Consider the following 16,149-nt stretch of genomic DNA (forward strand, 5'->3'; position numbering starts at 1 on the left):
TTGAATAAATTATAAAAGGGAAAAAATGTTTTCACTTTATAGCCATAAAACCTGGCAGATACCATGTTACCCAAATGATCAAGGTTAACACAGCTAGTGATAAATTATGTTTAAGGCCACACTCCCCTCATACGATATAATGAGAAGCATGCTTCAGCTCTGTGGTATTCTTCCCCCAAATCAGAACCCTAGTCTAATTATGAGAAAAAAAGAGAGAAATCCAGATTTCTTCAAAATACCTGAAAAGTGTTGTAAAGGAAAGACTGAGAAACTGTCAGAAGTTAGAAGAGACTAATGAGATATGATGTCTGAATGCAACATTTTACCCTGAATTAATCCCAGAACAGAAAAAAGACATTAGTGGAAAACCTGGTGAAATACAAATAAAATTTATAATCTATTTATTATTATTGTGTGATGTTAATTTCTTTTTAAAAAATTAATTATTTTTATTAACAAATAATTTTTATTTGTCCCAGGGGTACAGGTCTGTAAATCATCATCAGGCTTACACATTTCACTGCATTCACCATAGTGTGATGTTAATTTCTTGTCTTGATAAATGTTGTAAGATAATTATGTAAGATGGAAAAATGGCTAAGGTTCTCCATAAGTAGTATGAAACTTTTCACCTTACATAATTATGTAAGATGTTACTATTAGGGGAAATTGGGTAAAATGTGTATGAGAACTCTTGTACTACCTTTGCAAGTTTCTGTAAATCTAAAATTATTTCCAAGTAAACGTTTAATACATTTTTCCTAACACATATCTTGTTAAAAAGAACAGACAGTATATGCGTTTTTGTCCACCTCCTTCTAAAACTCCACTGAAATAAAAAGTAGTGAAATGGAACCCTAAATTAGAAACTGAGAAGATCAGTATATATTGTAGAAACTCCTGAAGGCTTGTTTGTGGCACCAGAAACTTCTGGATGTGGGAATGAAGGGGAGAACTCAACTAGAAGGAAAGACTGAAAGTCTATTTAATAAGCAGTTAGGCCCCCACACATTTTTTCCACATCTGACAGAAACCTTAGGTTAATTCTCTGGAAAAAAATAAAATGTAGGGTCTCTGGACCAGGGATAACCAAGGCAAAGTGGACATGGGGTTGGGGGCAAAGCAAGGTGAAAAGTTTCATACTACTTATGGAGAACCTTAGCCATTTTTTCCAACCCAGCTCTCAGAATGTCTACAACCAGACAGGAAATTGGAAGATTCTTTTCTGAGGAATTTAGACAGCCCAAGATAAAAGACCTAAATGTATTGGTATCAGAAATTGCCCCAAGGAAACAACCGAGCCAGATTACTCTGCTATTAAGATCACAGTCCATAAACCACAACTGCAAGCACAGAGATGTTACTCAGCATTTTAGTGCTCTCCTCTTTAAACACCAGCAAATAGTCAAGTATGAACAGAAAACTTCCCTGAAAAACAGGAAATAAAACACTCTGTAAAGTATGGAAAGTTAAAAAGAAACTTGTTAAGGTTCTTAAAGGTAAGAGAAGATTTTACATCTATGAAACAGGAAGGGGATGCTATTTTTAAGCCAAATAAAAGATTAGAAATCTAAAATGTACTAGAAAGTTTAAAAAAAAAGATGAAGCTGTAAAAGTCTTCCAGAGACAAGGATATTAAAAAGAAAAAAAAAAAAAAACCCTCAAAAAACAAAAACAAAATAGGAGTGGAAAGAGGAGAAAATTAGCCAGCTTAGGAGTTTCATTAGCTGAATCAAAGGATTCTTGAAAAACAGAAAACAGAATGCAAGAAATAATGTATTTTTAGTATTATTATTATTAAAGTAAATCTCCCAAATTGAATGACATGAGTTTTTCATGAAGAGCATGAGATTGTAAGACCTAAGTTTCTAAATAGACCTATAACTAGGTTTGTCATGAAATTTTTGAGAAATGGGAATAAAGAACATGTGTAAGACTTCTTAGAGAAGAAAAAAAACTTCTCAAAAACCTTTAAAACTGAAAAAATTTCCAAGCTAGAAATCCATACTTAGCCAAACTATAAATTAAGTGTAAGGGTAGAATAAAGTCATTTTTCAGGCAAAGGAAATATCAAAACTTTTATTTCCCATGTGCCTTTTCTCAAGAATCTCCTACAGGAGGTACTCTGTCAAAACAAAGGAGTAAACCAAGAAAGAAGAATTCAATGGTATCCAGAAAGCTGGAGTTGTAGTTCAAGAGCCATGTAGTGAATTTCCAGAAATACACCTGAGAGAGATCCAAATTAGACAGTTATGTAACAGACCTAGAGAACAACCAATCCAGTATGGAAATATGTTCACGAGATATGTCTCCAATGCAATAAACATAATAGAAGGCCTGATATCTTTGAATATACTGAGATGATGATGTTTGGACAATTAGATAAGAATTTGGGAATCAGTTCATAATGCTTATTCACTCAGGCCAGTATAATGTGGCTGAAGTAACATAGGACCATCAGAAGACATTCTTTGGCAACTCTGTCCAGATGCTAGGTAACAATGCCTGAGCTAGTCTGCTAGAGCTTGGGAGAGCACAAGAAGGAGAAACAAGCCTTCCTACCTGAGGCTACTCAGTAGTGGCAGCCACATCAGCCCCAACAGTTGACTTCATGTGCATGGAAGACCCCAGCCAAGACTAACAGTACTGTACAGTTGAGTCCAGCCCAGGTGGCCGACTTGGAGAATCATGACCTTAATCAGGGATTGACAGTCTTTCTCTGTAGAGGACCATATAGTAATAGTTACAGGGTTTATGGCCTATCAAGGCTTAATCAAGAATATTATGTAGGTGCTTACTTAACAAGAGGGTAAAAACTTTATAAATTTTATTGATTAAATTCAAAATCTAATGATTATTTATTTTAGAGAGAGCGCTTGAGCAGGGGGAGATGCAGAGGCAGAGAATCTCAAGCAGACTTCCCACTGAGCATGGAGCCTGACACAGGACTCGATCTCAGGATCCTGAGATCATGACCTGAGCCAAAAACTGAGAGTCAGACACTTAACCAACTTAGCCATCCACATGCCCCAATAATATTTGTTAATAACATAAATCCAGTGACAATAGGATTTTCCTTGGTGAAGATAACATTTTGCTTAATTGTGGTTCAGAGTGAGATACACCTATCATGAAAAATGGCTAAAAACTCATTAATGCTGATATGTTATGAGATTCTACATATATCATCTTTAAAAATGCCTAATGCGGGTAGGTATTATCAAATATTGATATTGTCAATGAGCATATGATTTTAATTGAGCATATTCATTACATTATAGAATTAGGTTATTCTATTAATATTTTACATTGAGCATATCACTACAATGTAGGTTAATTACTTTCAGTTGAAAGTTGGGTGAAAGTTTCTTAACTGCACAGTAATTGGATTTTGAAATATAGACATTTTTGTTTGCATCAATGTCTAAGAAGCACTGATGGAACTGTAGTTTGAACTCATAAATTTGTATAGGAGTGGAAGTCTCAATTTTACTAACAGTAAGGCAGCTTGACTTGACTCATGATTCAAACACTCATTTTCTAAGGTACATTTTCACAACCATATGCAACATTTTAAGTAATCTATAATTATGAAATATGCATATTGTGTATTAATAAAAAAAAAAAGAAAGAAACACACAGTTGCCCCAGGAATTTCTGATAACTATGGTTTATAGCCCACAAACCAGGATTGAGTTGATTGCTGAAATTTGTTCCATAAATAATTTGACTGTGTTTATAATCCTTAACTAAAGTACCCTGAAAAAGAACAAACACCGCAGATCATTTATTAGTTCATGATCCTACAATTTCTGAAATGTATGGTAGGTTAATGGAAACTAAAGCATAGCTATACTTCTGAGCAATAAGGAGAAATTAAAAGTCTTAAATAAAATGTCGCATAAACCTTTAGCCCTAAATGATATTCATCATGATGTATTTAATTGTTATAGCATAGAAACTGATTCCTAATCATTCAGTTTTTAAAGAAATTAGTATATAGAACTCTTTTTTCCACATTTAAAAACTAGCTGTGTAATCATTTGGATATGATTTCTTGCAGAGATCCTATTTTTTATTGCATATATTTTAGATAAAAATATTTAAGATAGGATGAGAAACATAACATATATTTTGACAGATCGCAACATATATGCAAATGGATGTCCCTCCAAACTATTGGCCTTACAGTGGTGGTTCTCAGCTGGTGGCAATCTAGTGAGTAGAGGTCAGAGATGCTGCTCACCCCAGGACATCCCCCCACACCTCCCAGCGAAGAATTACCAATCGTTCTGAGGCTGAGAAACCTGTCTTAGAGAATATACCACGTTTCAGTGGCATAACCATTCCTAAAATATTCTGGAAAATACTCATTATAATCGCCTATTTGAATATATTCACTGGTGGCAAATCTTCATTCCCTGTGAGGTATATTTTATCTTAGACCAATCCGCATGTCTCATAGGGAAACAAAACATCTAGGCAGACATTCACAGACACTTTGTATACTTACACATAAAATTCACTAATTCCCAACTAATTCAGAATTTGGTCTGGTTAGAAAATGGATGGCTTAACCTTTACATTTTATATTATAGTCAGAGGAATGTATTTATTGGCAAGTATTTTTTAAGGATGGATTTCACAACCTTGACTGTCACCGAATTTTCAACTGGAGAGGAGAGTTGAATTAAGGAACTTTTTTTGAAAATGGTTCTTTATCAGCTCAGAAAGCAAAGAGGATCCTCAAAAATGTGGATTGAACAGATAATAAACTATACACCCCCCAAAAGCCAATGAAAGAACAGGTTAGCTAATTCTTCATGTTTTTTCTGGATATATCCCTTTTGTTTAAATTGAGGTGTTTGCTTTCAAACAAGTCTGGTCACATTTACTGGTATGACCCTTGCTACATAGAAATTCTGGTTGATATTTAGTGTGACATGGATTTGTCTTTTACATTCAAATAAACCAGGTCTACAGTTCTTATCTACAGTTCTAAAATTCCAGAAGCTCTGAAAGCTTAGGATGTTATAACTCAACTATTGGCAAAACCTGACCTGAACTGATGTGAATAATTTTATACTTTTGATTTACCCATTCTCTACTCTAGTACTATTAATGTGTTATATTTCAGGGGCTGAGTAATATATTTTGCCTTTCCAAAATATGAAAATTTTCAAAGTTCAAATTAATGTGAAACCAGTAAGAATTCTAACAGTAGGTGATTTTAGTTTAAATAATTTTATTGGTTCTCATTTTTGTCTTCATAGGTTTTCAGCTTTAATCTTTACAAATAATTAAGGGAACAACAGCGCTCTATTATTTTATCAATGGAACTAAAGCTTAATATATTCAGTGGTTGAAGATAAAATGGTAACTATTTTTCAAAGTTACTGCCATTATAGGAATTAGCAGATTTGTGACTTCGTTGTCTGTTTTAAAAATGAACCCCAAAAAACTTACGAGCATACCAGTATTGAAGTGGAATGAGGAGATATGATCAGGCAGATGATAAAACATGATATGTATGTTCCTAATATTTCTATGAGACATGCTGAATACCAGATAATAATCTTTTTAAAATATAGAATATATTTTAAAATATATATTTTAAAAATATAAAAATATATATTAAATATATATTATATATAATCATATAATATATTATATAACTATACATTATAGTTATATAATATATATAATCTATATATTATATATTATATATCTATATATTATATATATTAAATATATATTATATTTAATATATATAAATATATTTATAAATATATATAAAAATATATATATATTTTAAAATATAGAATAGATGTCATTCTCCCTCAAATAAGTGAAGGTTTAAAGAACTAATGGGACTCTGGGGCGCCTGGGTGGCTGAGTCATTAAGTGTCTGCCTTTGGCTCAGGTCATGATCCCAGGATCCTGGGATCGAGACCTGCATCGGGCTCCTCGCTAGCAGGAAACCTGCTTCTCCCTCTCCCACTCCCCCTGCTTGTGTTCCCTTCCTTGCTATGTCTCTCTCTCTCTCTCAAAATAAATAAATAAAATCTTTTATAAAAACAACAACAACACTAATGGGACTAAATATAATCTAGGATGTAAGAAAACAGCCACTTCCATGGACTGCTTATTGAACAAAAATGTGTACACAAGGTCAGAAGCTACAAGAGAACTCAAAAATTACATACTTTGGCCAAAATGATTCTACTTCTTGAAATCATCTACAGAAATATCTAACATGCACCACAAAAATACATATATGGATGCTTAGCACTGCTTTATTTTATTAAAAACAACCATAACCTAACACATGAATAAGTACTGATAAAATAAATTCTTGCCTATCCATGCAATGGAATGTAAATCATATTATGAAGGAATGTATCATGGGTTAAAGTATTCAAAATATATTTTAAGTGTAAAATACCAGTTAGAAAATAGTATGTAAAGTTTGAGCCCTTCCTTCTTTATACCCAAGTGTGATGATGTGTGTATATTGTTTTGTGTTCATAATTTTCTGCATTTTCAAATTTTCTGCAGTAAATGTATCCACAACTGGAAATTCTTTATATTATTTCATATTTCCTGGGTTATATGCACATATCTAAAATAATTGGGGAAAAATTAACAAAAGTAAGCATTCGCTACAAAGTAAAGAGTCCTCAAGACTAACAGAATGAAGCAAATACTCCCACAAAATTTCAAGGCATTTTCTAACTGGTCACCTGAAAAGAAGGATGCTGCCTATATAGATAAGTGCAAGTTAAAGAAGTTTATTTCGTGGCATTCATCCAATCCATGATATGCTATGTTAGCAGAAAGTATACTTTCTGAAAAGCGTTGTACTTGTTTTTCAGAATTTTAGCCTTTTTTCCTCCCTATCTGAAATTCCGAAATCTCCAAGGTACTTGATTACAATTTCAGTAAAATAGGAAGTACCACTTTTTTCCCCAGATTCCTCATGTCAAATATTAGCACACAGGGTGGAATTTTTACCTCTTATGCATGGTGTCCAGCTCTCAACATCTTAACCTGGCAGAAGGACCAAACTAGCTGTAAATCTTCACCCAGACCACACTTGATTACTGTATGATGGGAAAATTAAACGTGAATAAAACAGCTAGAGCATTAGGGTGTTCTTGGAAGAATAAACACAAGTTGGAAGTCTTATGTGGATAGTGCAAAGTACAGGAAGGCAATCAATCATGTAAACATCAAATGAAAGGTTGGTAAGGAAGCCATTGGAGTCTGTCAGGCGCTCCCTGCAATAAATGGCTTATTCCATTCCTTTTCCCTTTCACTCAGTTTAGAAAAATGAATTCTGTGGAATCTCTAACGTCCTAAAAGATTTTGCAAATTCTTATTCCAGGTTAAAGATACACTTTGGAATGAACTGAACCCATGGCAGAGGAGTTTGAAGTTTATATGAAATGGACACAAACATGTCCTAATGCATACCTCCCTGACTTTTTTTCCTTCCTCCCACAAACAGGAAACTGTTAGGGCAGCAATAATAGAAGAGCAAAAGCGAAGTGAAAAGGCTGTGGAAGAGGCAGTGAAGAGAACAAGAGACGAATTGATAGAGTATGTGAAAGAACAGAAAAGAGTAAGTATTCCCCCTGAAGGGTTTTACTTTTTACCAAATTCTCAGCTTCCATAAACTGAAACTTTGACTTTCATGCAGAAACATGACATTTTAAAATAGTTAAAATGTCCTTTGTCATCTAATTTAAGAATCTCCAAGATTCTTTTTCTGATATAATTATATATTTTGATATCTTTGAACATAAATTCCATCTGTCAACAAAAAGCAACACTGAATAACTTCTTACTAGACTCCTAGAAATGACCTATAGCATTTCCAGCGTAATTATCTCATGAAAAAAATAGGCAGTTTTAGATTTTTAGGTTTTTTTTTTATTTTTTTTTTTTTGCCATAAGTTTGTTAATTTCTTACACTAGTTGTTGAAATTTACATACTCCCTTTAGGCCTTCTATGTTAACACTACTGTGGTTCTAGTAGTTTCCAGCACAGTTAGCAAATTAAGCTTCTTCTGTCATAGTTCCATTTCAGTAACATAATTTAGAATATATTTCAAAGAATTCAGAATACATATTGAAGCTTTACAAAATAAATGTCACTTCACTGCAGTGTGGTCTTATTAAGGTATAAGTTTGAGCAGTGGCTGAAAATAGTAGGTGAAACTTGATTTGTAGTCTTTTCAGCAAATCTTTTCATCTTAAGTAATACCCAAGATAAGAAACACGTAAGATGTTATCTCTGTAATAAGCATATTCTAATATGGAACATAATAAGTTATAGGATAAATTTTCTTATAATATTTTATCTTTTATCTATGTTTGGTATAACATTAAATATATTACAGAAGTAATATATTTAAGGATGATATAAGATATAATATTAGGTATAAATATGTAATATAAACATTAGCATTTACCATGCGTGTTATGTAATATGTAATAAAAATATAAAGCATGAAACAGTGTGTGTATGAGGAAATCTGACACATGATATCTAAACTCAATTGGTGGTCAAATGGCAAACTAAATAGAAAATGTAAGATTGCCCTTCAGTAAGCAGTTAAGTATAAGGCTAGGAGTACAGTAAAAGCACGTGACACCAACTTAATTCTACACTGTTAATTTGAAGTCAAATTTGATATGATAAAAAGAACATTCTTCCCCCTCAATAGCTACCATTAGTTTCAACAAAGGAGAATTTGTCAGCTGAGTAAAAATTGCTAATTAAGCTTTCCAGGTGAATTATCCACTCATAGGCGCATTTTGTATGGGATTAAATTTTTGTGCATGTTTTGCAGGTGTTTTTAAAAGCAGTTTCACCTAAATAAATTCCCGATAGGTTCCTCACCTTCTGAAGAGAAAACTATGGGCCAAAAATTGTTGACTTTTTAGGAAGTAATATATTCCCAGAAAATTGCTATTTCCATATGCCTCCCCAAAATGCTTATTTTTAATTGTCTGGTTTAAAACTAGTCATTCAGCAAAGGAATTATAGATGCTTTCCACATATCTGCAGCAATTGTAGTAGTGAAAGAACACAGACTTCGATGTCTTGTGGGTGTATCCTTTTCTATCAGGTTTTCTTAATAATATATGACCAATCTTTACTTGCACTCTAAATGGGAACAAGAGATTATAGAACCAAGCAAACCCATTCATAACATTATTTTAGAGTAGTATTTTTTTATCAAAATGGAAGATTTTTCTTAAAAAAATTGAAAATTCTGTTACTTTCCCATCAAAAAGAGTCACGTGGCTGCCATAAGAAATGTTTAAGATAAGAGAGCAAGAAATGCCTTTCTAGGAGTTATCTGGTCCCTATGTGAGCAAATTAACTCTTGAAGAGGATTGACAATGAACTCTGTCGATTTAATCTGTGTGTTCTTACAAACCCTATTAAAGAATTAGTATTCATTTGTATTAGATAAACCAGTTCTCACATGTAGAAACATTCATTAAATAACAACAAAATGAGAACATTTGATTCTATTTGTACCAAAGTTCAACTTCCTTATGCTTGTTCCTATATGTGGTAAGGGAAATAAATGCAATACCTCCTTACAGAATTGTCCCTAATAATAAACATATAATAAAATAGAACAGCTTACATAAGGACTCAGTAATATGTGCTATGATTTTTATCATTTTCACTGCATTATGAAGGAAAAAAAAAACCCAGAGACTCCTTTGCTAATGAGAAATGTGCTTTTCAGATTAATATTTGGCATTCTCTTTCTTCTGAAGTTTACAGTGTGATTCTAAAAGTTTATTCCATTCTTATTACTAGAGTCACAGAAGATTAGAACTGATTTAATCAGTATGGTAGTAGGAAGTTTATTACTTCCACTTAGGGATTTGGGAGTTGTTTTTATAACACATTGTGGAATACTTTTAATATTTGAATGTTTCCATCTCTTCAAACAGAAAAGCTATAAAAAAGGAAAATGGGTAAAATATCTGAAATGGAGCACCAACTAATGACTAGACCTCTTTTTTATATAACTTTTTAAAAATTCAGATTCTCTATACTCTTCTTCTTTCCAAAACTGGATTTCAGTATTTCAAGTTAATTTGTATGAATATCTTTGGGCTTGGAAATTTTTCACAAAAAATAAGATATCTCATAGCTTATAAAGTCATAGAAGAAACAAAAGTTTTTTAGCAAATTCATAATCTTCTTGTCTCTTTCCAAAAGACTAAATTAGGGCAACTCATCTCTACTTCTTCCTTTGTAAGATGGATTTCTATTTGCATCAGAGAAGAACACTTTTCCAGAACAAAAATTTTCCTTTCTCCTCTCCAGCTTTTTTTAACTAGAGAATCAACTTGAGATTTTTAGCATTAGACACCTCAAAAGCCCTATAGACCTTAGTTCCAACTGGGCTTACATTCCAGTCTGTGAAGTAATCTTCCCCTTTTGAAGTTTTCAGAAATCTTTGAAGGAAGAAGTCTAATGTTGTGTTAGTTCCTGTCTTTATATGTCTTTTGTCCTGAACAATTTTTCCTTTGACATCATCTTACCCTTACCAAATTCTCTCAAAGGTTGAAATGAAGACTCTTTTCCCTACACCTTTCCCTTTAGTCTTTACTTTTAAAAGATAGTGAAATACAGAATGAAAAATCAATTCAAATAACTTTTTGATATGACTTAACTTATATCAAATAACTTGTCCTACAGTATAAGATGTAGGAGAATCATATATAACCATAGTGGATATTGTTGCTTTTTCTGTGTATCTGAAGTCAGTAAGTTTTTAATCAGTTAGCCAGTCCTTTTAGGTATTACAATTATACAAAGAATTAGAACTAAAATTATACAAGAATTAGAATTATAACGAGAAAATGTTTTACTTTTAAATGCCATTTACCAGTTTTCCTTAAATCAATAGAGATATCATCAAATTTTATAAATACTATTCATCTGGTCTGAACATCTTTGGTAGGACAAAGGGGCTACCCATACATGCACTAATTAAGTGAATTATAATTTACACTGAAATTGCATACTAAATTATTTATTAAGTTGGATACATAGTACTTACATTTTAGTCCAATTCATAATAATAACCAAAAATTAGTATGGAATCAAAATATGCAAATAAGGAAGCTTTTTAAATGATCAACCAGGAAAATAATTCAGATTAATAATGGATCTGTCCAGTGATAAAAATGACTTTCTTTTAAGTATTCTAAGTAGTAGGGATTTTTTTTAATCCTGTAAAATCTATCTTGTTAAGTCCAGAAAAAATAATTATTACATTGCATTCATAGTTAGCATAGAATTGAAAAGCTGCTGTTTTGTAGCCTCAAACTCTTATAAGTGTTTCCTTAGTTGATAAAAGTTGTCTGTTTTATTCAAAGATTTACTTATTTATTTGAAAGAGTGAGCACACACGTGTGCACGTGCCCAGGGAAGGGCAGAAGGAGTGAGAGGATCTCAAGCATGCTCCCTGCTGAGCGTGGAGCCCCATGTGAGTCTTCATCTCACCACCCTGAGATCATGACCTGAGCTGAAATCAAGAGTCAGATGCTTAACCAACTGAGCTACCAAGGTGCCCCCAAAATTGTCTAATTTTTTTTAATAAATCTAGAAATCTTCATTATAATTTGTACAATCCAAAGAAGAGGTAAATAGGAAAAGCTGAAAAGATTTTAAAATATATTTAATTTGTCTGAGGCAAAAGGCAGGTCAACTGGGTATCTTCAAGTGTAGTGATTTTCACTGGGAAGGCCATAACTGTTATTTTATTAAAATTTAAATTTTGGTCCAAACTCTCTTGAATCATTATCAATTCTGCGTAAGAGGTTGCAAACTGTAACCTGTGGTTCAAACTGGTTGCTACTTGTTTTTGTAAATAAAGTTTTATTGAAACATGCAGCCATACCCATTCACTTATGTATAATTTTTTAACTGGTTTCATGATGCAGCAGCAGGCCAGTTTGATATTCTATCAGGACCATATAATGCAAAATATTTATTATCTGACCCTTTTAGGGAAAAGCTTATCAACTCCTGTTCTAGACCATCAAAATCATCTCGTGGGGAAAATTTCTTCCTATCAGACCTTTGAAATATGTATTCTTTCATTATGCCTCATTGTAACTAGACAGTTGAAATTCCATAGGTGCCAATCTGGGAAAGATTTTTTCTGTCAGTATTAATTACCAGGTAAGGTATTATTATAATATATTAAATCTGGTGCTCACTGGCATAAACTGTATTTTATTTTATTTTTTTAAAAGATTTTATTTATTTATTTGGCAGACAGAGATCACAAGTAGGCAGAGAGGCAGGCAGAGAGAGAGAGGAGGAAGCAGGCTCCCTGCTGAGCAGAGAGCCTGATGTGGGGCTCGATCCCAGAACCCTAGGATCATGACCTGAGCCGAAGGCAGAGGCTTTAACCGACTGAGCCACCCAGGCGCTCCTGGCATAAACTGTATTTTAGACTAGGAGATTATAGAAAAATGATATAGGAAAGACCACATCCCTTGACACTCCCTAGGGAGGAGGAATTTGTGGTTTCTAATGACCTATGGACCTTGGGCTAGAATGGAGTGTTCCAACCCATCCCACAAGTTAAGACTGTTACACATGAGCTTGCTATGAGGGAGGAAGTGTGAATAATATTCAGCAAGCAACAACTACTCACAGCCAAGCAGTGATTCCTAAAAAATAAAATCTTGTCCAAATGTAATAAAAGATTATTATTTTTTCCTCTTAAGAACCAGAATTATGGCCTGTGTTTTCTAAATCACCTCCAGGAAAATAATCTTCACTTTAGAGGATCCTTTTAATTTAGATCTTTAGAGAAAACTAAGGAACAGTTATCTTCACTTTAAAGTTTTTGTGGCCAAGGCATTGTCAGAATTTCTTAATTTTAAAAGGACTCTTTCAATCCAGTTTTGCTACATATTTTTGAGTATTTGCATCTCAAACTAATTATTAAAAGGTAGTATTTGGCCAAAATGAACTTTGTGATTTGAATTAATTTATTTGAATTAATTTGTTATTTGAATTAAACATGATCTCAAGACAGTTATTTAATATGTTATGGTGCCTTACTTTTCTCCTCTTAATAATATGGAAGTTGCACCGTCTGATCTCTGATGTTTCTATAGTTCTAAAATCTATCAGCACTATTTTTAACATTTTCCCTGACAACTGATAAATCTTTCGAGGAGTTTTGAATTCTTGGCATAAATAAGTTGCATCATACTAATTCTTTTATATGTTATTTGTGCATTAGTATGGAAAATGACACTTTCTGGCATTCCCCAGCCTTCTGCCTCATTTTCATTCTAACTAATTGCCTAATTAACTCACTCATACTCATTCTGGGGCAGGCTGTATATTGCCTCGGCAAGAAGTGTCTGCCCTTAAAACTTTGGGTTTAGGTCTCATAAAAGAAAATGCTTTTATCTGACCAAGGCATATTAAAATCAATAACGCCTCACATGTACTTGTTGTCCTTCCATTCATACTTCATTTTTTGATGCCAAAGGGAATTAAACCTACTCCATACTACCTGTATTTCAGGTTAACCCACAAAAAAAATTTACCTATCAAATTTTTAAAATTTCATCCATTTCAAGTGGTACGATAACAAATACATAGGAAGACATTTAGATTTGGAAATAGCCAGTGCAAATCATTTTGCCAGTTGATATTTCACTGGGTAATTAATTTGTCCTCTCTAAATTTAAAGAATAAAAAACTTAATTCAGAAGGGATTAGTGAAACCAATGAGGTGAGTAGGTTTTAAAAGGTGTTTTAGCTTATATAGATGTACTCTTAAAAAATTATTTCCTTTTTTTACATCTTAAAATCTTTGAAAGCTTATTTCATACAGCATACCTTAAAATAAAATCTATTGTCATTCCCCACTTTATATTTTAACAGTCTTCTTGAGCCTCTTCCTTACTTTGCCATAGTCAGTTGCATAAGCATAACCTTGAAAAAATGTGTTGACACGTGAACAACCGTGGTTTCTGGTGAGACAGATCACTAGTGATCATTTCCATTCAGCAGCGGGGTAATTGAAAAGATATTATAGATACAGCTTAATGCTTACATCAAAGCCCATTGTATCTCTGTCAGGAAATAACATACATTCCAACTTAGAATTAAAATGACAATTTATGTATGTACACATAAGAACTAATTAGGTACAGTAATTAATGTGACCTTCAGCTGTTTGGGGGATAGCATTCTGTTTAAAGAAAAACAAAATTTCTAAATCAAAATACAGTAAGTGTAAATACTTGTGTTGGGGTCATTTAGTGTCTAAAAATGTTTATCTGTGTAGTAATTTAAAGTATTCATTTAAATAATTCAGTCACTTCTTAAATGATCACAATGACAATTTGCTTTATTCTTCACTGAAAGGTTTTAACTTTTTCTTAAATATTCAGATGACTTTTCTCCATTTAGATGGTGGTAAGAATTGATTCAATCAAGGACAGATCAACAAAATCAAAGTGTCCGTTTTGAGTCATAGATTATGGCAGTTCAGAATTGACACACTTGATGGCTATACTATCACTGCAGGTCTGTAAGTTAGGTATCATTTTTGAGATGGGTCATACCAACTGAAGCTTTTACTCAGAATGTAAAAGCTTTTACTCATAATATAAATGATGAGCAACTGGCCCAGAAGGAAAACCAGAGGTCAGACCTAGAGGAAGCACTAATTTCAAAGACCTCAAAATTGAAATGATGATTCCAGGCACTAGTCTAAGGATAGTGTGTGTGTGTGTGAGAGAGAGAGAGAGTGTATGCGTGCACATTACTCTCAAGAATATTTCATGATCACAAGTCATAAAACTAGAAAGTGGTAGTCTGGCTCTGAGCTGTTAACCAGCAGTCTAGCTCTGTGGGCAAGATGCAACAATAAAGAATAGGGACAAGAATTTGTGAATAGGTCAGAAATGAAAATTTCAGGTTAAAAAGCTAAGAACAAGAGGGTAACGGGGACCCATGTTTCTGTTTTGTTAGCAGTATGGCACTGTGTGGTATCTATCATATCAGATAGCAGTGGAGGACCAGAAATAACAAGTTCTTTAAAAAGCTAAAATTCTTGTTTTGGAAGGAAAGTATAAAAACATATTAAGTAACTATGTAAAGACAAAATAATAGCTTAAAGCAATAGTAAACACCATAATATATGGAGTGCTTAGATAAAGGTCAAAAGCATTAAGCTAATTTTATAAAGATTTTTATTAAAAAGTCCATTTCTAAATTCTTGGTATACCTTTTGGTTGCAATTCTAGAATGTCTTGTTTCATTAAGTTCAGATTGTTGGGGGCAGTGGGGATGGAAATTTTATGTTGATTTACCCTTCAGCCAATTTTAGAACTTAAAAAGCATTTAGTCATTCCTGTGCTATTTATGAAGGGTCTCCAGTTGCCCTCGCTGTGCTGCTCCAGCCACAACTATTAACTATTTAGAAAGAAATGAGGGGCAAAGGGGTGTTCCCAATGGCCAACATCTTGGATCAATCCAGTTATCTACACAGCACGCTTCTGAGTGTGCCCTTGCTATTCCGACCTAGGTTGTGTACTGTGAAGTTGGTCTAAGTGTTTTTCCATTCTCTAAAGAAATGTTGAACATCTTTAATAGTTTGAGGACTGTGGTGAGATAAATGAGATAATGAGAGCTTACACCCTTCTATCAATAATAATAATAACAATAATAGAATATTTATTTAGCAACTAAATTTTATAAAGGTTTTTACATATACTCTTTGATTCATATAATCAATTGCATCATTCTTATGCTGCTTTTACAAACCAGAAAATTAAAAAAGAGTTGGTAGAGATGTTGACTCTTCCAAGGTTTCTTCTAGTAAATAGTATCGTCAAGACTTGAATTTTCCTGTCCTTTATCCTGTACTCTTTCCTATGCATCACACCAACTAGCCTTGTCAACTTCTTTAAACTGGCAGTTTCATTGTGCTGCCTGGGGGAAAGCCAGTATCCAAAGAGGATTATCAAAGCCCATAGTAGTTAGGACCAGTGAAGAGGTACAGCCCCAACACAGCTAAGAGAACTGGAAGGGCATGAGATACCCAATAATAAAGAAAAGATCCT

General features: G+C 33.2%; 1 protein-coding gene across 6 annotated transcripts in view; it reads left to right on the plus strand.

The window, feature by feature from the left end:
- The window catches only part of CCDC91 (coiled-coil domain containing 91), a 356,615-nt gene that overhangs the window by 253,854 nt on the left and 86,612 nt on the right, over positions 1 to 16,149 (plus strand). For all 6 annotated transcript variants that reach the window (XM_004755697.3, XM_045073381.1, XM_004755696.3 and 3 more), the window contains one exon: positions 7,511 to 7,624. In XM_004755697.3, coding sequence (XP_004755754.1) covers positions 7,511 to 7,624 — 114 coding nt within the window. The remainder of the gene's footprint in view (positions 1 to 7,510; positions 7,625 to 16,149) is intronic.

This window comes from Mustela putorius, unplaced genomic scaffold, assembly GCF_011764305.1.
Source record: "Mustela putorius furo isolate JIRA1106 unplaced genomic scaffold, ASM1176430v1.1 tig00537227_pilon_pilon_pilon, whole genome shotgun sequence".
NCBI classification, from domain to species: Eukaryota; Metazoa; Chordata; class Mammalia; order Carnivora; family Mustelidae; genus Mustela; species Mustela putorius.